At 40.2% G+C, this 22,678-nt stretch overlaps 1 protein-coding gene across 3 annotated transcripts in view; it reads right to left on the bottom strand.

The window, feature by feature from the left end:
• LHFPL3 (LHFPL tetraspan subfamily member 3) overlaps window positions 1-22,678 on the bottom strand; it is a 235,574-nt gene that overhangs the window by 62,831 nt on the left and 150,065 nt on the right. For all 3 annotated transcript variants that reach the window (XM_054274240.1, XM_054274249.1, XM_054274232.1), the window contains exon 2: window positions 12,909-13,145. In XM_054274240.1, coding sequence (XP_054130215.1) covers window positions 12,909-13,145 — 237 coding nt within the window. The remainder of the gene's footprint in view (window positions 1-12,908; window positions 13,146-22,678) is intronic.

Here is a 22,678-nt window from a genome sequence, read left to right as displayed (position 1 = left end):
AGCCTAATGTTGCATGAGTGGTACAAGAGATGAGTGCCTGGCTTTCAGTGAGCAGCATGTGTGCTCCCTCTCTCACATGGCCAGAATTTAATGACCCAGCTCCTTTGTCAGAGCCCCATGACACCTCCATAGCAACACACTGTTTCCCCTTAGACTCCTGCACCTTCTACCTGTGATTCTTGTCTTTCTCATGTCCTCAGATCCCTCACTAGAACTTCTGACTCCCTTCCTGCCCCTGACATTTCCAAACTGCCATGCTTCCCACATGCTCCAAATATCCCTTACAGCCTCTTTGCTACAGGACTCATCCTCACTTTCTTACACTTTTAAGTATGTAAAAATATATATTTATATACAGACACACATGTGCAATGTGTTCCATGTACCCTACCTACTTTATTTAGCATGGCAGATGATCCAGAAAAGGCAGGAAGGGTGGCATAGCTGACTTGAGATTTATGCTGGCTTGGTTAACCAAGTGCTATTAAGGGCTGAATCTCTTTCCTGGCATTCCCTTAGTGGAATCACATGCTAATTTCTTAAACTTTTACATTAGTTTTCAAAACACTTCTGGGAGTTTTAAATTCTTACGATGTTAGAGTTTGTTAAATTTAGTTGAAATTAGACAATGGTTTTAAGGTTATTAGAGAACAGGATTGATAAACAAGTGGGCAGGTAAGCAATGTAATTGCATAAGGAAATTATTCTGATGAGGAAATTAGGAATTTTTGCTTTCAGATATCAAAATGAAATGTACTAGCCTAAAAAAAAATCCAACTAAAGCAAAGCTTAAATTCAAGAGCCATCCATTAAAAGGCTTTGCTTCCTGAAACACTACTGCTCATTAAAATTGCAGTTTGTTAAAAAAGGGTCCATTCTAGGGTTTTTGTTGGTTTAAGATCTAGCTGGTGCATTTCATGCTGAAAGGAATCATAGTGAAGTTGCTGAAACTAAAGTCAAATTTCTGAATGTATTGCTTGCTGTTGCAATAGTCCTTCTGTCACTGGAAAATGGCAGACAAAGGAAAATCATAACCACTGGAGACTAAATTTCTTGGAAACTTGGAGAAAGAAATGTCATGTGCTAGGTCAATTCACTTGACTAATTCAAGAGAATTCCAGGTGTAGTGGGAATGCCAAGAGACTGCTGTACTCTTCAAGGCAGGCACATGCCCAGGAAAGCTGACCTTTGGCTCTCCCAAAAAGCCCTGCCCAAAATGCAGCAGCTCTCTCCTGACATGTTTACATGGCACCCATGTCCATCACTTGCCCAGTTTTCAAGGACAGTTTTATCAGAAGCACACCATAAACAGTGCTCAGAAGAGACCTCACTTTTTGGGTGCATCATATCCACTACTGACAACCTGGTGTTCAGAGACTTGAGAGGATGTCCAGGTAAATTCCCTTTCTGGCAGTAAGTAGTAGCTAAAGGTAGCAGAACAAGGATGAAGGCATCCAAAGCTACACATACTCTGCATTTCTCAGTCTCCCCAGTTGGAATGTTTGCTAGCACAGGGTTAAGATACACATAGTTTTTTGTTATTGCATTATTCTACTCTCAGCTGCACAGAAAAACCTTTTCTTACATACTTCAGCAATCAGCCATTCTCCAGATTCAGTTTGCAGTCAATTTTTGTCAAATATCTGCTGTACTTGAGTCAATGATCCAGAAATGAAAAGTACCAACTACCTCAAACTGTCAAAGCTATCCAGTTCACAAATTCCACTCTTATAAAAAGGCACCAAATGTTAAGTGGACTGGACAAGTGATGAATTGCTGCATTCTTTTCCTGTTAAAAAAATGGAATTAGTCAATGCAGTGGGCAACAGCTAAAACAGCCCACATACACTTTTTATGTGGTATCATTCACCTCCTAAAGCAGGCTAAGAGAAGCAATATCATTTTAAACACTTTTACTGGTAATGCTTAAAAAGTAATATTAGATATACATTAAAAAATCCCTTTAACTTTTGGTTTTCATCTGCTTAAATGATGATACAATCTCTTTTTTTCTCCCCTTTAATTATGAAAGCATAAATTGAGAAAACTCCTGGCCCTGGGATTATGAAAATTGAAGATCCTAAAAAAAATGGAAATGAACATATTTGCGAAACAAATGGTGTATAAAGGCATGCTCCATGAAAAGAGAGGTGAGAAAGACAGTGAAAAACAAGAATAAAGGAGAACCAAGATGGTACTGAGGCACAGCCCAGGAAATCTGACAGGAGAAGAAAAATAAATGTTTAATATTATTTTTAAAATGTGTTGTTTGAAAGAAATTTACTTTCTCTCTCCAACTTTTTTGATGGAGACCTTAATTTACATCAGAAGGCAACCTAACTATAGGTCTAGACAAACAAAGGCAGCTAACTGTGATTTCAATGCTATGCAGAGCTTTAGAGAATGTTCTGAAGAATAATGGGACAGAATGCAATGCAGCTGTAGCTGGGACAGATGGTGCTGAACCAACCTGATGGGTATTAGGTGTAGCTCCAGAATATTAAAAAATAATCTAAATAGCCCACAGTGTGCCATGGTGGGACTGATGTCCCCTGCCACCAGGTGCTTGCCCATGTCCCTGCCAAGGGAGCTGTGCCTGCGCTGCCCGCTCCAGGGCCCCTTGAGCCTCTGTGTTCAGGGCTGTGGGAGCACTCCACAGAGGGAAATCTGGGAAGTGATTAGCACAGAAGCTGAGAAGATGGTGCAACTCAAAGCATGTGTGCTCACAGCCATAGGCACAAAGCAAGGATTTGGGTGGAAAGGGAAATAATATGAAGATGCTGCTAATCCTTTCAGGAGAACCAACCGGACTCAGACTCAGACTGCTGGTTTTCCTGGACTTCACTGCACCATGAACTTCCTTTCCTAAACTTCCTTTCGTATTTCTTCATTAAGTCAGGTCTAATTTTTAGGTCTTTGCCTTAAAATGGGCTCCTATGCAAAGCAGAGACCCTGTGAGAGCCAGAGAACCAAGGAGTGGCCTTTGCACTTCCTCTTTGTGTGCAGCCCCAGCCCCCCCAGAGGTTCCCTGGCTCTTTCAAAACCAGTTTCCATAGTGCAGAGAGCGGAGGTCAGTGTTAGCCTGCCTACAGAGGTTTTTGAGGCTATGTTGGGTGAGCACATACTCTGTGTATATCTGCAAGCACATTAACTGCACTAAAAGAAAGGCAATGGATGAGCTCCAGTTGGACTTAGGGAAGAAGGTGACACCTTGGCAAATTGTCTGAGACAGGGATCTTATATAGGAATTACTCAGAAGAATGAAATCCTATCAGTTCATGCTGTAATCTTCCATACTTAGCATTTTTATAACATTTTTATACCTGTATTTGTGTCTGAGTACAACTGCAGTGCCTCTAACCTTTGTGAGAGCTGCTTGATAGATGAGCAGACAAGGCTACAGGCTTGAATGTCAGCTGCTCACTAGTGTATAAATGATTGATCAGTGCATAAACCTGCTCATCTTCTGGCATCATTGTAAACATACAAATTCTAATCATTTCACAGAGCCTTTTTAGGGATTTATTTAAGGTAAACTTGTCAGTCCTCTTCAGGAAAAAAGTAGGGCTGATGGTTATAGGGGAAGATTTATTTTACTTAATAACATGTCATCTTTGTCCATGTGGGCTAAAGATTAACATCAACAGAGCAGCAGAGAGCATCCATACAAAACTGAGGCACACAAAGCAGGTCAGTCTTGCTCTTCAGACAGCTACTGCCTCTGCTTGGAAGTGCTGAGGCTACACAGCACTGAATAATCAGAGATTTTCAACCATCTTTTTAAATTCAACAATAGGATTCTGCAGGCTAGTTCTGAAAGGACATAGAAATACTCCCTTAACACTGATACAAATTTTTATTCTCCCAAGCAAACTGCTCCTTAACCATTTGGAATTACTTCTTTCCATGTTGCTAAAACCAGAATTTCTATTAAGGATGCAAACACTGTTTTTGTGGTTGTTCCTATAAGTACAGCACTTTTTACTTTGCCAGCATGGCTTATGTACTGAATTTCCAATCAACCCTTTGACAATTTTTTCTTCTCCTTAACATTTGAAACACGTTGAATGATTTCTAGCGCACTTCCATTTTCTCTAGTAGACCAATATTTGTCTCTGCAGGATATATGATGTCTGATCTTTATTGCTTTATCAGTTTTACTTGCAAGGGGTCAGCCAGATGTTATTATCAGCTATGATAGTTCTTGAAAGAAAATATGGATGTATTTGATACACATCAAACAATAAAACACCTGAAAAATGTTGTTTTGAATTTCTGTGGTCAAGAATTAGTATAAGTAAGATTCATGAGCATTTAAAAATTGTATGAATTGCTCTAAAAAAATGGCTAAAATGTAGTCTCACCCTCTACAATTTTTACTGGTTTCACAGGATGAAGCCTGCCCCTCTCCTCTGCAAAATCAGGTCCAAAACTGCCAGTGGAAAAAAACTGAGGATTTTGGTTCAATAATCTACTTAAGAATAAAAAAAAGTGGCAGGAAGTATTTTCCATAAAATGAGTTCATTTTAGTTATGCCAGTTGAATTTGGTTTCAGAATGCGCTCTTTCTGAAGTAATCACTAAATAACAGAATTTCTGTACTCTGCAGAGATTCCAGATGCATCAATTTTAGCAGGCATTTACATAATACTGCTATTTTTCTCAACCCTTATCTCGTGTGCTCTCATCTTTCACGTATATTGTTATGGTAGAAATGTAAAAGTACTACTAAACGATTGCCTCTCTGCTCAGGAAGCGAGAATATTTCTTCCTTTACGTGTCATTAGCAATGCTGGTGGATTTCCTCAGTATTTTAAGATGATTGTCCACCTGTTAGACCCTACAGAGGGCACTCAGGTCCCAGTCTGTACCAGACAGTGAGGAGCATCCACACTGCAAAGATCTGCCTTTATTGACTGAGCTCTCCAAAGGCAGCCAGAAGTTACAAAACCCTTGGAAGAGTAGGAGAGCAAAGCAAAATTACAGGAGGCACAAAGTGTCCTGACCCTGTTAGTTCTGAGAACTGGGTTTGTGTCCGAATTCAGCACAGATGCAGAAAAGAGAGAAGGTGGCTGCTGTTCTGCTGTGCATCTTTGCATCTCCTAGGAAGAAGGAGATAGATCTACAGCCTCCAGATTTCCTCCAGGTTGCTGGTGCCGGTGGCAGTGTCCATTTTCTCTCTGAGCTGCTGCAGAAGAGGACCAAGGAACTTTTCATGTGTGTTGCCAAATGGCTCATTCTATAAGCATGGTCTGACACAGAAACACATCAAGGAGTAAGAAACCAGCCCCACAGAGACAGAGAGCAGGGGAAATGCCAGCTGAACACAATCCAGAGCTGCACTGCAGACAGAGGGGCTGCACCAGAGGAAAGGCTGAGCAGGAGCAGAGGGGCTGGAACTCCTCTGGGCACAGCAGAGTCAGGCCCACTTCTGGAGCATCCAGCTCTGATTCCACATTTTACACAGTGCTGATAAACTGGAGGGGGCTCAGGACATCCTACAGCCTGTGTGGTACTGGGGGTGGTTGAAATATCCATGCTGATCCTTTCAGTCTCTATCACACACTAAGTCATACAAGGAACAGTGAGTGAGGTTTGTTTTCAGTGTGCATGAAGTAGAGAGGAACAATACATGCAGTGATTAGGAGAGAATAAATAGGGAACATCAGAAAGAAGGAACTGAGGAAAATAGCATATAGGAACCAGAGTAATGGTCTGTGTTGTGTCAAATGCTGTCACCTGGAAGGGTGCAAGTGCTTGGAGATAAAAGAACATTTTAAGATGAATACCTGTGTGCAATGATGTCCTCATGCCAGCTCATTATCATCCTGAAAATTTTTGGATTTACAAAACTGGGGTGAAAGTGGTTTATAAAATCAAATCTGCTGTGGTGGTGTAAATGCATTAATCAAGCAGGATTGCATCTAAACATCTCTTTTCAGTTTTACCATGTCTGCTGAGTATATTTCATGGTAATTGCTCTTGAAATAAGTATACACAGAAATATTTCTGGCAATTGGAATGCTTGCATGCCAAATGTCTGAAAGATTAAACATAATAACATGGACCACGGGATATGAACAAAATAATGAATTTATTTTAAAAAGGTAAACTAGAAAAAAATAACCTCCAGATATAAGAGATAGGAAAAAAGCTCTGTTAAAATATCTTTTGTGTTATAATTTCACTTTTAAAAAATTGTGTATCTTTCTAGGAAATGAAGCCAGGACATACTTACAGCAATATCAGTGCAATATTTCTCATTAATCTCATCTCTGTTTCCTTTTCCACTGCTCTTTTCTGGTATTCTATCAAGCAAAATTGTACAGACCTATCAAAGTCAACAGACAGAGACCTTAGAAGTGAAGAGCACAACTCTAATTTTCAGTTTCAGCAAGCTCAGGCTAAGCAGGGTCATACTGGAGCCAAGGAACTAAAATCTGTGTGTGCCCTAGTGTGGGCCTGTCCCAGGGCCAGGGAGGCACCCAGGGAGGGGTCAGTGGGAACAGCAAACTGGAGTTCACCAAGCTTGTCATTCAGGAGAAGATGAGGGACTCAACAGAAACTCCAGATCAATTCCGTAAGTGATCCAGAAAGAACATGAACAGTTTAAAGGTTCCAGACTAAAGCCAATGACTGGCTGAAAAGATCTATGCTGTTAGCACCAAACAGGTCAACTTTTATTTTATACTGTAGTAATTTGTACCTGCAACAGAAAGCAGGAAAAGCCAGATATTTCAAATATCTCATTAGCTATGATTTGAATGTCTCCTTGAATATAATTTTAGGAAACAGGGCTGTTTGCTTTGCTTTTATTTGGATTTTTTTGATAGCTCCTTTATTCTAAAACTACTGACAACAGCCTTTATTTCTGTTGATGCCATGCCTAGAAAAAAGGAGGTTACCTTCAATTATTTTCAAGTGTTTTGCTTGCAGATAGAAAATAATTCTGGAATTAGGAAACTGCTGGAGAAGGAGCACAAGAAGTTCACAGTGGAATGAGACATTGAAACTAATGACTTTTTAAATAATGGTAAAGATTTCCAAGAAAACCACTGGAACTTGCTGCAAGAAGGAACAATTATAGCTCAGTGCTGCTGGCTTCCTCTGTGCATGATGACAGTACATCAGGGCTGGTAGAAACACAAGGACAGCCCAGACAGCTCTTGGAAGTGGCAGGCTGGACTGGGCAGCAGAAATGTCCTCTCAATAGCTGTTCCCAGCCATAGCCCAGATTCTTGGCACAAACCTTCATTAGTTTGTCTGCATGAACACTTTGTTGAAAAGCATTCATGCAAGGGCAGCTGAGTCATGAGCATTCTCTGATGTTCCTCCTACAAATATGGTTCTGTCAGTAAGGAAGAGGGATGGTGGAGTATCGTAACTTTTGTGTGTCACTAATCCTACCTAGAATGAAATATGTGTCAGCTACTTCCCCTTTATATTTCTATATTGTGAAATATCTCTGAATTTTTTCCAGGCTTCAAAGCACCATTTCTAATGCAGCTGCCAGTGATGGCACAGTCAGACTTGTTTCCTTCTAGCTCAGTAAACATGATCATGCTTGTAACAGGGCATAGGCTTCCTTTTAAATTAACAACACAGCTCTGTCCAGACTCACTATGGACTTCTCTTGACCAGGCTGGAGATTTGTTTGTAGCTTGTAGCAGCACTGTCTGAGGTCTTTATCCCCCATTCCCAGGATATGCCTGGGATATACCCTGCCCCTCTGCTGCAGCACAGAATTTTTCAGCTAAGCACAGAGCCTGTTCAATGGATTAAATTCCCTATATCATTTAGGAAGCATTTTTGAGGCTGCCTAAGTCTTTTTGGTGCAAGCTTTCCTGTCAGACCCCATCCTTTAAGTTCATCATACCATGAGCTCATCCAATGGAAAGAGAATTTCTTTAACTGGGCTGTTGTATGAGAGTCCTTACAGAGGGTAACAGCAAGTGGGATGCATCTTCCTGTGAGACAGAAAACAGTTCACTGTGTTCTTCATTAATCAGTGGGAACTAGGACTCTTTATTCATGGTCTCCAGCTTCTGTAGTTAAGTAATTAATGCATGTGTTTAGGCCTAATTTTATTTTCTCATTATAGAAAGTAGAGCTGGAAAGGAACTCTTGGATCAGCTGATGTATCAATCAGTACTATTGCAAGATTGACCTTTATTTAATAAGATATTTTAATCAGCTTTTGACTTTTAGTCTTGATGTCTCATTTGCCTCCCCTTAAGAGTATCATCATTTAGCATATTGGCAAAGTAGTTCCTTGACAAAATACTTTTATCAGACCTTAATCTTGGAATACATATTTTAATAATAATTTAAGCATAATTTACTTTTTCTAATTCGTCTTACATTGCTGAACCACAACAGATCAACAAAGTCAGTCTCATTCTTCCCATTTAAAAGACAGAGAAATGTGAAAATCAAATGATAGATCCAGTATGAGAAACAGGAATCAAACTCTGTTTTCTGAATAACACTCCAAAACTTTTGTCTTAGTTCCATTCAATACCAAGAGAAAAATCTAAGTAGTTTATTGCATACATATGTATGTGCTTCCCACAAGCTCATAAAACCAAAAAATAGACATTTTCAAAAGGAAGACCTTAATGTGTCTTCTAAGTTTGTGCCAAAACCCCCTGACTCCTGACCTCACTCTCCCATTTCTTCCCCTCAGTTTCTATTAAAAACTCCAAAATACTTTGTCATTAATGACCAGGGCTGGAATCTGGAAACCTTTTACCTAAGGAGTGAACAACCCCAAACCAAGGGGAGCAGAAGATCAGTGTCCTACATGACATTCTGTAGGATGATGTAGAGGGGGGAGCCAAAAATCCCCTGGCTGGTGTTGACAGAATTCCATGCACACTGGGCAATAGAGTGCATGACACTGAGAGGCTGCTCAGGAAAGTTCTGGATGTGGCCCAATGACTGCTCAAATACTCCTTGGATGAAACTTCACACTGCGGGCACAGATCCTACAGCAGTGCTATGAATACCTTCATTCTGGAGTGATTTTATTCTGTTTGTTGCCAAACACAATAAAATCTCCATGTTTATCTTCATATTTTCTCTTTTCCAATGTTATTTATATAGTAGAAATCACAGGAAAATGGTTGCTATTATCAAAAGAAGAAAATTTTTGGGGAAAAGTATAAACAAATCTGTTAGTTTGGCTTCTAGTTGCTGGTTTTTAGATGAAATATGTCTGGTGCTACTTGTCTGCTGTTCTTTTACTCAGAACTACTTGGAGCTCAGTGTGGAGGTGATAACCGAAGGGAAATGGGTTGTAATTGAACAAGGAAATTAACAAGTGGATCTAATTGCAGTGGCGTTATGCTAGATGAGCCACTTACAGTTGAGGCTCAAAGAGAGCATGTGAGCTCTTCACAGCTGTGGCAGAACTTTGTTCTTGGCTGGCATGGCAGGGAATCATGTTTTGAAGCTGGAAATGAGGGCCAGGAGTTCCCAGCCTGGGTCCTATGATTGTAGGCTTCAATAAAGCGTCTGGTTTTGCCTTTGGAAAGGGGGATATCTTAATACTTCTTATTTTGAGGCAAGATGATAAACCCTTTAACATAGTTCCAGGTTCCCCTGTCTATAGCAATCTATCACAGATCCCTCTCCAATGAGTTTCTTGGATATTTCCCCTCTCAAATGGGAATTCAAGTGGTTGAATTTGCTCTGAATTCATCATCCCCTTAAGTGCTTTGACCAAAAAGCCACACACCAAAGCAGCAGGAGTCTGAAGTGGGTGACTCTGGACTCTTTAGATAAAAAGGAAGAGAGGGGATGAGCACCATGAAGAGAAGCACCAGTCTGAAAATAGGAAGAGACTAACAGAAATCTTGTTTTTTGTTTTTGAAAATATTTTTATTATTGTAATGTACACCCTAACTGAAATGAAAACGAGCATACACTGACTTTTTATATATCAGGAGGAGTTGGGCGTACATAACTTTACAAAAAGGGACTATATAATTATATTGGACAGAGAACACGGGTATATTGTATTCTTTCTGCATTTGTACTGTTTATTACTACCAGAGCTGCTGGTAATTCTTGTATGTGTTGTAGCTATCTGGGAAAACTTAAATTTGGTCTCAATATTCATACTGATATACCTAATTTTGCACAAGTTGGCCTGAATGTTTGTGAGTGCATGCCATGGAAACTACATGCTGACAAGCAGAGCTTTGCAATTTTGCAGCAGTTTGCATGTTCACTGAATCCTGAGCTATTTTCTTTTTAAAGGATGACAGCTGATGAGCATTCTGTCCTGTCATCCCTCCATGGGGCAGGTGAGCTCCCATCACTCAGCTCCACATACAGCTTTTGCAGAAGCTTTCCTGTTGCAGCAGTGATCCCATGTGTAGGCTATTCCTGTTTGGGAAAGAGGATTCTCTAGCTAAAGGTGCACAAATCTCTTTGCTACACTACTTTTTTTTTTTTTTTTTTTTCTTTTACTGAAAGCTGCTTTATCACCAAGAAACAATATTCTCTTACTTGCTGTCTTTAAGCCTGTTTATTTTGCAGTGGCTGCAGCTCAGATGTAAGCCTTCAACAACCTGGAGAGTAAGGAGGGTAGAAAGTGTCAACCAGCTGCAAGTTCTGGTTCATGGTTACTTGTTTTAAGGGCTTTGAATTCACATTGTAGGAGCAGCTTGGGAAGCTGAGGGTAGAATTGTCTATATCCATATCTTATGTCTTTGTATGGGAGATATGCTAGTGCTATTTGCACAGAGCAGTATTTTCACATCCTGACCATTTCCAAGAGATGCATGGATACTCTGCCTGTGAACTGATGCTGATGAGTATTCTCCACTATCCCTTGGTCTGAAAGGGGGCAAGGGGATGTGGTTTATGGGGTAAGTGTCAAAGCACTCGTGTATTCAGTGCACAGGGGTATAGATTGATGCCACTGCTGTGTTCTGCTGGGTCTTCTCAGGGCTGAGGCTGTGCCTGGTGGCAACGCTGCAGGTGAGTAAATGCTGGGGGGCTCAGGGGCATTTAGACTTGCCCTGCTGTTGCTTAGCAAAAGCTTTTTGTGACAAGAATGTCCTTTTTAGAGGCCAAGTTGACTCCTTTTCACTTAATTGGAAAGACAGTTTAAAAAGTGGTGATCATTAGGCTTGATTGTGAAGGGCAGAGTGGGGCAGATCCCTTTTTGTTGAGTTCTGGTTTGTCTTGAAGCCAATGGTGTTGTATGTTTCTGTGTTTAATCCAAGGAAATTGAGCTGCTGAATGATTTTTTCTGAGGTGCTGAGGACCAAATGTTCTGGCAAGGGTTTGTGCCAGCAATGTGAGAGGTGAGGAGGCTCCAGAAGCTGTTTTTTGCTCACAAGGTGCCAAAACAGATGCATTTCTTTGATACAAGTAGTGTTGGGTACATGAGATCTATATGGTACAGACAAATCAGACACAGTGGTGGTGCCAAAAGCACTTGTGGCATAGCTGTGAATGCCCTTCTGACAAGTATTTTGATTTTCAAATGCAGATGAATAATATCCTTACAGGAAAGGGTCCCAGGGATAGTCCTTGAAGCTGATGCCCTCAGTTTACCTGCAGGACAGATGCACAGGTGCAATTGCAAGTGACACAGACTTTCCTTAACTGACAACATTAGTAGGCTCCATCCAGGTCTGGAATTGTATCTGGAATTCAATCTTCAAGTCCATTTATCTTTGGGCTGAGTGTGCTGACTGCAATCCAGCAAGCAGGGGCCACTGTACAGGTGTACAGATAATGGTTCTTCTGGACCAGCACTGAGACAAGCTATTTTCACACAACACTGGCTGCCAAACAGCAATCTGGTGGTGAAAAGCTCCTGATACCTCTGCTATTATTAGAAACAGCCCACAAAATTACAAAGGTGGTAGATGAGCTGAAGGCAGAATCCTGCTCTTGGGGACAGTCAGTGAAACTAGCAGGGGATCAATTTGAAACAGATAAAAGAAAGTACTTCTTTAGCAGTCAGTAGTGAGCTTCAGGAACTTGCTGCCATGCAGTGCTGGAGAAGCTGACAGTATCAGCAGGTTTAGAAGGGATTAGACAGATTCAGGGACAACAGGCCCATTAAAAAGATAAGGCAGGGACTTGCCCTCTGTGGTATCTATCCCATCAGATATTCAGCTGGGATGCCAGGGGAGCACAAGGGGAAGGGGCTGCAGAAATAAGCCAGGCTTGCGCACACTTACTAAAAAACATCTCCATTCCTGCAAATATGTGATAAATTACTGGTCCAAGCCATTTTCATGTACTTAATCTAGAAATGAGTTTTATGCCCAAAGCATTGCACAAGTATTCAGTTACTGCAGCAGTCTAGATTCCCATGAGCTGACTCATGAGCTCAAAGCAGCACATTCCAGTAGGAACTAGGATTCTTCTTCAATCCAGGCTCTGATCCTCAGCCCACCAGTTCCTTGCTGTATGGGCAGTCCCATACACAGGTCACTGCCACCCCCAGCACTCCCCCTTGCTGGGCACTGTGCTAACACACATGCCATATTACAGACATCCATATGACATTGCAAAATCCTAAAGCAACCAAGTGAGCAAATCTTGCATGGGGTACAGGAAAAGATGGAGACAGTGAAAATTAAATGCTAATGAAATACTGTACAAGTGAGTAACACAATAACATCCCATCTACAGCTCTAAAAGCTAAGGACAATTCATGCATAGGGCAGAAATTACATCAAATTTGAGCTTTCTCAGATTTTTGGAGGCTGAAATGCAAAACTTCCTCTGCCCCTTGCATTTATTCCTTCCCAGTAAAGTAAGAAGTAAGCCAGCATGCCAACTTTTAAGCATAACATAAAATGAAATTGAAACTGATTATTTTTATTAAACAATTGCCCTTGAGGCCACCCAACAATAGTGTTTCTAAAGCAGTCCTACCTTTGTTTTCCAACTTGAGCTCCTCTGCTAGCAAGCTGTCTTGTCTGTTTCCAAGCACAAATGCCAGAAATGAGAGGATCAGGGCATCCAAGATTCCAATAATTGCCAGGATATATGCCCAGCGGACTGAACAAGCCCCCAGCGTGTACTTGTCTGTCTTTTCACCACACATCCGTTTTACCTCATCTGAATCCCAGCCATCAGGAAAAATCATACAACCCAGGACGAGACAGGCAGCTTGGAGAAAAGAGAAAAGGAGAACAATGGGATAATGAGACCAAGCTTTCATTTTGTTGAGAACCTACAAAGTTATCATTAATATCATATTAGTTATTTTTCATACTGAACTCCAAAGCTAGGCTACTTGAAAAAAACAAGTCACACAATTACATGTTGTGATTAAGTATTTAATATAAAAACCAAAGATGCAACATCAATTGCACACCTTGCTTAAAAAGCTGTTACATCCTGGATCCCTGGTCAGGTTTTGCATCAGTACAATAACATTTTCCTTGTGGGACCAATTTCTTCAATGCAATATGAAAGGACCACACAAAACCAAAAGGGAAAATAGTTAGTAACCTGGATATTCAAAGGTAAGACTAGGTTACTGTCGAGTCATCAGGCAAACAACCAGTTTAAAAGAGAGCCTGAGCCACCCCAGAGCCTGCCTGGTCTGTCCTGAGCTCTGTGGAGCCCTTCAGGTTGACATTGCAGCCATGGGAGCTGTCCCACCACATCTGCCATTGCAATGACAGCAAAGCCCTGGCACTGCACATAGATCTCCAGTTCCTCCTGTCTGTCCTCCACACTGCAATCATTGGTGTACAGGACTTTATGGAAATATTTGATTGTGTCCATATCCCAGCAGGGGTGGAAAGGGATCTCCCACAGTGCTGTCTGTGATTGTGTCTCTGGCTGCTTGTGATTTGACATGCTCTCTCTCTTAAGCCTTCTTTTGTTACTGGGATGGTTTATATAGTTCTTCCTATATCGTACGCCTGTCAAGCCTGGATATGTCCCCATTCTCCTTCAAATCCACTTTAAAACTCTCTCAATGAGTTCTGCTAAGTCCTGACATAAAATTCTTTGGGACAGGTGGGCCTTATTTGTTCCCAGCAGGCTTGGTGTTGTACAAACTGACCTATGACCAAAAATCTCCAAATTTTTCTGGTAATGCCTGTCTTGAAGCCAGGTAGGGTCACCTTCAAAAGGAGAGGATAGCATACAAAAATAAAATAGCGTAAGAAAATTCTAAAAATAATGATTATGTTGAATGGGTTCATTCTTCAGTTTTTATTGCATCTAAGAGAATCAGAAAATCCATATGCTTTCAGTTACCTCATCAATTACCTTTAGTGACTGGGAAATACCTTTCAGTTACTCATAGTGACTTGGAAACAGGCACATTTCCATCATTAGCCCTTCTATCTTTGCATGGCTGATGAGATACAATGGATCCTAAACCTTCTTTTATAAGTCTTAATATTGTATTATATGCTCAAAATTGCAGGTGAATGTGCTAATTGAAAAGAATGCATTGTGTGGCTTTCAGCCTTTTAAGTTTTTGTTGAGTCAGACCTCTGTTGGGAAATGACAGTTTATACACCAAGTAGCTTGTGCAGCCAGCAGCTGCTGTCACTGTGGGATTGGTTTCCTGTCGTTGTGACAGGTTTCTTGTCTTTCCTGGACAAGCACAGGCACTGTCATTTCACAGACCTCTAATGCCCACAAAATAAAAACAGACTTACAGTGGATCAATATGATGAAATACTGGAAGAGGAATGTGTAAAGAGAGTTCAGGAATGGTAGTTTCCTTTTGACAGCTACAAAATTGCGGTAGACAATGTCCTGAAAGCATGTCCGCAGAAAATGCACCCAAGGTGTTTGACGAGTTCCCCTGAACAGCCAATTTGTGTGAAAATAGAACAGCTTACAATACTTTCAAGGACAGTTAGGCTTAGAAACATGGAAGATTAGATAATGACCAGTCTACTCAGAACATGAAGGTTGGACAAATTGTAAATTACATATTGTCTGCCTTAACTCATTTACACAATTACATAAGATCTTTCAAAGGCCTTAGAGACAAACAGTACAATAATTTATTTTCTTGAACTGGTTACACACAGTTACAAAAAGTGGAGTTGCCCTCACATTTGTTTCCCTCATACTTGAAAAGAACTCCACTCAAACAATGCAGTAAATCTGCAAACTTCTTGTGTTTGTGAAAATGTCCATATTTACCCAGCTAACTGTTGGCAAAGTTACATTTACTATATAACAGGAAATACCAAAGCAAGTTTACTTTTATTAATCATCCTCAACATGTGAGAAAGCTTAATGCTCAGTTAACGAGATTCCAATAGATGTGGAATTTTTCTGCTAATTGTGCATGAATAATTATCAAATACCAACATTTCTGTCGATTTTTTATTATACAGCACATCAGACACATTCTTAGTACTTCCTAAAAGTAATTTAACTTTGTTCTTTTGCACATAGGTAATTAAAAAAATGGACCCTTATCTCAGGAATTCAGTGTACAGCTTCCCAGCTGTGTTCCTCAGATTTCCAATTAACTCATCTTTCCTGAATTCTGTTCCTGCATTCTTTGATATACTTGCTTAAATTTCTGGAGTCATTCTGTTGGTTGCAGTTGGACTTCTCTTGGTAATAAGACACATGGGTAAATAATGTCTGGACTAGATTCCTTTGCATAAAGACAGATATCAAGGAGGGGTTATTAGTATTTTCTCTTTTCCCTATACAGTTAAGATGCTTTCTATTAGATGACTACTTAGTCAACATCTTCAGGTGCAGGAATCATACCTTAGCTGTAGAGGGCAACACAAGTAAGATTAGTCAGCCTTGAGTCATTTTTTGTTGAGGGAATATTTTGCACTGAATGCCTTTAAGAGCACAGACTTGCTCAATAATATAAACAAGTAATGATTCTTTTATCAGCTACAAGATTGAAAAGACAGATATGAAATCCACCAACAGATCTACTTTGCATTGCTAGAAATTTTTACATTTGAATTCTGCTACAGAGGATTAGAAGGCTTTTCTCTACAAGGAAATTACTTTCAGTTTTATACAAATTTGTGAAATGGAAATAATTTTATGTAATTTCAGTGAAACTGCTAAGAGATGATTTTATAACACTGACATGGCTCCCATCTCTTTATCTAACTTCCACTGTCTGTAATGGCAATGTTACCGAAATGGAAATGCAACAAAAGCTACCACAGTTCTACTGCTAAGTAGTAAAGGTGTTTGGATTTGAAAAGTTCACTGACTAAATAAAAACTCTTAAACCATCAGTTCCTATAGACTCTTTGATTCAAGTAAGGAAAAAGTTAAATCTATGCTGGTTGGAAGCAGCCTTCTGTGTGAGATCTGGGTACATCAGATCAGCACCACCCTCCTGACAGACAGCCCAGCCTAGGACCCCTCTAACCAAGGGCCTTCATGATAAGCAGCAGGGGAACTGATAAATGAGTGACTCGTGTCACTGATGCCATTCAGGGGAACTGATAAATGAGTGACTCGTGTCACTGATGCCATTCAGAGGAACTGATAAATGAGTGACTCGTGTCACTGACACCATTCAGAACCATTTGGGCAGCTGTAAAACTTACAAGAATCACATTCACAGGTTTTCCCTTTGACTGCTTGAGAAAGCTCCTGGCAGGATTATTCTCTTTGTAAGGGTGGCCCTGGGTTTCCTCCATTTCTTCCTCTCCTGTGATGACAAGGTGACTCTCTTGTGTTGGAAGGGACTTTAAAGACCATTTAATTCACCCACCATGTTGGTCAGAGCCCATCCAATCCAGCCTTAAACATTTCCATGGATGGTATCTGCAACTTCTCTGGGCAACCTCTTCCAGTGCCTCACCACCCAAACCATTCTTTCTTCCACATATTGGAGGCTGGTGGAGCTTTTAAAACTTTCAAAAAGTGATTAATAAAAGTACTTAAAAATGCCTTATGTATTTGCTTTTCTTCTTAAACAGTTTTTTCTCGTGTGAACAGCTAACAGGAACTGTCACATGGTTTTCCTCTAGGGCTGTGAGTGACAAGACAAATTATTCATACTAGGAGAGAGAGCCAGGATTTTTACCTCGTGGGATGAAAGGATGCAGATACAACACTTCCAGAGATTGGAAACAGACAGTGAATTGTTGCTGGCACTGACAGACTTGTGACTCTGACCAAGCTAATATTATCACAGACTGTGCTCTGTGCATGAGCTCAAATGCTAATTAGCAAACAAGCAGTTCACTATCCTATGGTTGTGCCAAACACAGTGACAGATTAATATTATATCATTGCATGAAATGAGGTTCTATTTATAAAAAAAGCTGACTGCTATGCAGGAAACCAGTGCTGAGAAATTCCCACTGGCAGGACTCCTCTCTCATCTTCATTCTTTTCCTGACAACAGACCAAATTTGCTTGCCTGTAGAGTATGAGGATGGCAAGTTTACTGATAAAGGAATAAAAAAAATGGAATGGGAATTATGCTGACCATCTCTTTTCTTTCCATGCCCTCACATGCAAGAGTCTTCAAACCTCTCTGGTTCCAAACTGCAAGAGGTTTTTTGTTTCCTTATTTTACCCCCCAAAATGGTATTTACAAACAGTGACCCATTAAATCTCCAATAAACTGAATAGAGTTTTTGCCAGCCATGTTGGTGATTAGGATTAGTCTTTCAGGAGCTTGTAGCTGGGAAAGAAGGAAATGCTGAGTGGAAAAAAGGAAAATGGGAAAAAAGGAAATGCTGAGTGGAGCTGGCTGAAGACACAGGGTCAAACACAATCCTGAGTGAAGACAGAAGCTACACACCCATCAACTGAGATTGATCCAGGTGATGTGGACTGTACTTCTGAATGGGACAATAATCCTCTGTGTTTATATTTATGTCATGGCTTGGAGGAAATGTGCAATTTTGAAGCGAATGCCATGATTCTCTCCATTTACTGAAGCCATCCACAGAAATAGTTCTGTTGCATGCAATCAGAGTATTTTTGGAGGAGCCTAGAAGTTCATTTAGATAAGTTCTTCAACACTGAGTAGGGACCTTAAAATTCTGGCTCAATGTGTGGGCTTCATCATCCAAAACCCTGTGCCTAAGAGAAAGCTCTTGAACTATGGAGAGCTTCCACAATACCTGGAACTGTTCCTTGTGCAATACAAAAAGGCAAATGTCATGTCTGACCTCTTACTTGATCCTGTGTTTGAAGGCTGCCATGTACAATGCCCACCTTTGAAAAGGCTCTTCAGAGAGGTGCCAGCTGGATCCCCAAAGAGATGACACAGCCTGTTGGTTTGTGCATAAGCAGACTGAAAATTCCTGGTGGTGCTCATAGATGGCTGCTAGCCACATGACTGCTGTTGGGTATGAGGCAGTCAGTGAGAAAAGTGAGGAAATTTAAGACTCAAGGGCAGTGATCTTAGAGAGCTAGAATGATCAAATGCCATCTGGACTTCTGTGACCTGAGCTTCCATGTAGGATGAGGAAGGTGCCCTGTGGAATTGCAGGATGTTGATGTGATGCTCCCATCAACCTCCTCCCCAAAAGTGAAGGAGCGAAGTGGGTTAATCTTCCTTCAAAAAACTTCAAACAATATGTATAATGGGGGTGTTGGGTCCAGGAAACAGAACTATTTCTGATTTGAGGCAAAACCCTAAAGTCCCATGTGATGAGGATGCAAGAGGCTTCAGCAGTAACTACTTTAATCTACTTATTCTCTTATTTCATATCATCTTGCTTGGTAATATAGACAGCCTGAGTCTCTCGACAGGATTAAGAATATTTATAGATACTGCTAAGAGGGAGAAAAAGTAAGAGAATAGTCTACTGCATTCCTGTGATAGTATTAAAGACATGATGCAGTTATGGCCATTTGACTTCTTATAGCCTGGACTTTCTGAAAAGAAATCTGATAAAAATATACATACATACATACATATATATATATGTATATATATGTGTGTGTGTGTGTGTGTGTGTGTGTGTGTATTTCACATGTTGATTTTAAGAAAAGGGAAAAAGAAGACCAAATATTCAGTGACTGGACAGTAAGGATAAAGAAAATAGTATTGTGGAAAGTGGTAGTGAGGTGGTTGCTATGGTCAGGGGAAGAAGACTGGCTGAGTAGACAGGTAGGAGATATTTTGATGCCTGCTAGTTATACTTAGGCAGCAAAATGGAATAATTTGAGCAGCTGTTGCAAGATGTGAAGCTGGACATAAGAGAAATAGGGATGACTGACAGCTATATCCAAAGATGAGCACTACAGAACATGAATTGCTCAGAAAGATGGAAACAACTGAGAAAGTGAAGTAATGTTACATGAAAAAAATGTGTTAAACTGTAAATAAGTAGAAGAGAATAGCAATGATAGTGCAATCTACTTCAGTTAAGTCAACTGTGAGAGAAATTTCACAACACCAAGGGGACCTGTTTTAGACCTCATGTGCTGGATTCATGTTTGGATAGAGAATTCTTTGATTTGATAGAAACAGAAATTCTGTGTGGGGTTGTATCATCTTGGGAGCATTTAACTTCCAAGTTTTGATCATTAGCCACGATAATTAAACTTTGAGATTAATGTAGTTCTATGAATAATTTAGTTAGTACAACAGCTATATTAGCTGGAGAATAAAAATAATGTAAGAACATAATAGATTTTTATAAGTGTGTGTGGCAGGTGATCCACAAGGTGGGTCCCAATATAACTCCTTGTGAAAGAACACAATTTCTGGTGTTCTAGCCATGGTTATTTGCAACGGGTATTTATTGTTCAGGAAAAATATGGAAGCTGGGAGCTACTAAAGGATGCAGGCCTAATCACTATGTGGGCAAAAAATCCTTAGGAAATGTCATGACAACACATTGCTAATAGCTGTAGCAGAGGTAGATGACTAACTGATGAAGAGTGAGGAAACTGAAATCCTATATCACCAGAGATAAAAATACTTCCTTAGGATGAATCAGGTATGGGAGGTGGTACAGCTGGAAACCCACAGGTGGTGCATGTCAAAAGTTACACTCATGCTGTGTCACCTCCTGTGGTGTCCAAAGGCCCTGGGATCTGATGCTATTTTTTTTTTTCTCTCATTTTCCCCTTAAAGTATCTAAAATAACATGAGAACTGCGTCACAGCCCACTGGAGTTTTCCATCACGTGTCTTTGTGCCACAGGATGTGTGTCAGGAGTCTGTGTGCCAGCTGGGGTCCGTGCCCAGAGATCACAGCAGGAACAAAGGCAAACCCCTGTGCTGGGCTCAGCTGTCACTCAGGCAGGGTCTCTGATGCTGTGGCCATATCCAAAAAGCACTTTTCTCACACAGACTTACCGCTGAAAGTGTTTATTTCAGCACTGTCCCAAAGGAGGGCTACATCTTTCTACTTCAATGTTAACTTCTCTTTGCAGAACCTGTTCTTCAGCCAAAACATATCATGGCATACTGACAAGTACTAGATCTAATTAATTAATAAATTGAACACAAGTACTGTATAGGCTACCACAGACAGACTGGAGAATAGGTGTTAATACGGCATAGGCCAGGAATTTCTTGAGATATATACAGCTGACATTCCACCACAAGTTACTGATCCAAATAGACGAGATATTTTAAACATACTTCTGGTAAAGACAAGGAAGAGCTGAAAATAACCTCACTTTCAATGACCATGAGTCAATTCAATTTAAATAAAATGAGAATATATTAAATAATATGGGAACAAAAATGTTTCTGAACCTGGATTTTAATGCATATTTCAGGTGGGTGAACTTTTTAAAAGGCTAAAGAAACTACTAACAAGTTAACTAGACTAAAGAAGTCCATACTAATTGTGGGGCAAACCTTGAATTTATTTGGACAAAGATATAAATTTTCTGAAGTATCTTGACAGGACAAATGAAATTCCAGGGATACTTTCAGATCTGTATTGATGACTAACAAACTCTGTTTCATTCTACTCTCATTACCTAGCTTCCCAAAAAAGCCTTGAGGGGAAAAAAAAAAAGAAAAAGATGTGAGCGGAGACCTCAGAAATTCCAGGAAAAGAAAATTATTAGCAAAGAAAGATACATTTTGAAGGTTAGGTAATGCAGGTCTAAAAGTTAGCTTTCTAAAAGTCAAGCTGTGCTAACTCTAAGACAAATTGAAACAGGTAGTTGAATAATCTTCAGTGAGATTAATAAAGAAAGAAGAAAAGCAGATATGGAGTTGTTCTGGGAATTAGGAATTAGGGCCTAATTATTTGTCTCATTTTTCAATGAAAAGGATGACAGAGAAGAGGAGGATGATGCTCTGACTACTGGGTGTGAGTATTTGGAAATGGAAACTCATGCCTCCAAATCCACAGCATCAAAAACAATCATAATGTGCTCAAACTGGAGGAATGCAGCTTCCAACCCCAAACACTGAAACAACCAACACATTAAACTGCAAAGATGTTAGGAAGGATTTTAGAATCAAATTCATTGTTGAGATAGTGGTGAAGAGCATATGCATTACCTACATTTTAGGAAAAAAAAGACAAAATTAGGAACTGAAAAATAATTGGAACAACCAGTCATCATTCAATTTTATCCCAGTTCTTTGGCCACAAATTGAAGGAAAGAATAGCTAAAAACATGGAAAGAAATACAAAGCAACACACTTTTCATGAAGCATTTGATCCTGTGTCATACAGAAACACTAACTGGAAAAAAGAGGTTAACATGAGACTCTAAGGTGTTCATGCATTTTGTTCATAGGGAGCTGTCATTTTTGGCTTGAAAGAAAAGCCTCCAGCTGCTGTGAGGATACACTGGGCACCTCAAGGATCAGCCTGGGTGTCAATCATTTCATGTTTTCATTACCAGCTTCGGCAAGAGTTGAGGTCTGGTAGTTAAACCCACTGATGGGAGGCACTATCAATGCAGAAGACTGTCACGACAAATGATGGAGAAAATGTGAATGTTGGTCATCCCTTGGAGGACCAGGGAACACCAGTCAAGGGAACCAATGGGAAAGAGTTTTAGCAGTGCTAGGGAGAGTTTTTAAAGCATAATGTAGGCTCTAGACATCTGGTGCTGGTGGTGTCTAAGCTTTAGAAGAGTGGTGTTTGCAATGACCAGCTAATCAGAGCAAGGTTATTTTAGGATGTAAGGAGGCATTTTAGGAAACATATTGAATGAAGCTGTAACTGCTCATGATAACAGAACTAGATATGAGGATTTAGTAGTTCTTTTCCTGACCTATGTTCTTATGAGGAAGCTGAGAGATAATCTTTGAAATTAATAAAGAATAAAACCTAGGGGGAAGAGCAGCCAAAGAATTAGGAGCTTGATGGAACTACAAAACAAAAATAAATGTTCTTTAAATCAACTGAAATGAGAATCTAACAGAATAAATGGGGGTAAGAGGCAAAGAAGCAGCTCACTGCTGGGCTCTCTCACTATGGTCTGTGTACAAATTTGTCATTCCCCTCCATTATTAAAGGTTTTAAAATGTAATAGCAAAGAAAGAAAGAAGAGAGGCATAAAGTGATTTTCTTTTCCTGCCAGCTCTCATCCAAGCTGACCTGATAAACACCATGCATCTACAACAGCCTGGTTTTAGACTTGGGCAGTGCATGCCTCCAACTTGTTCTGAAATTACTGCAAATGCAAGCAAATCTGAACATGCTGGCAAGAGAGGAAGTCTGGGACTGCATCAGCCACTGTTTTCAGGGTAAAATGGCAAAATTCTGCAGCCTATCAAGGTAG

This window comes from Melozone crissalis, unplaced genomic scaffold (assembly GCF_028551555.1).
Source record: "Melozone crissalis strain CALT ecotype California unplaced genomic scaffold, PUWL_Pcris_2 ptg000004l_1, whole genome shotgun sequence".
Classification (NCBI taxonomy): Eukaryota; Metazoa; Chordata; class Aves; order Passeriformes; family Passerellidae; genus Melozone; species Melozone crissalis.
Note: the sequence above shows the minus strand (reverse complement) of the source record. Positions and strands in the feature narration are given on the sequence as shown.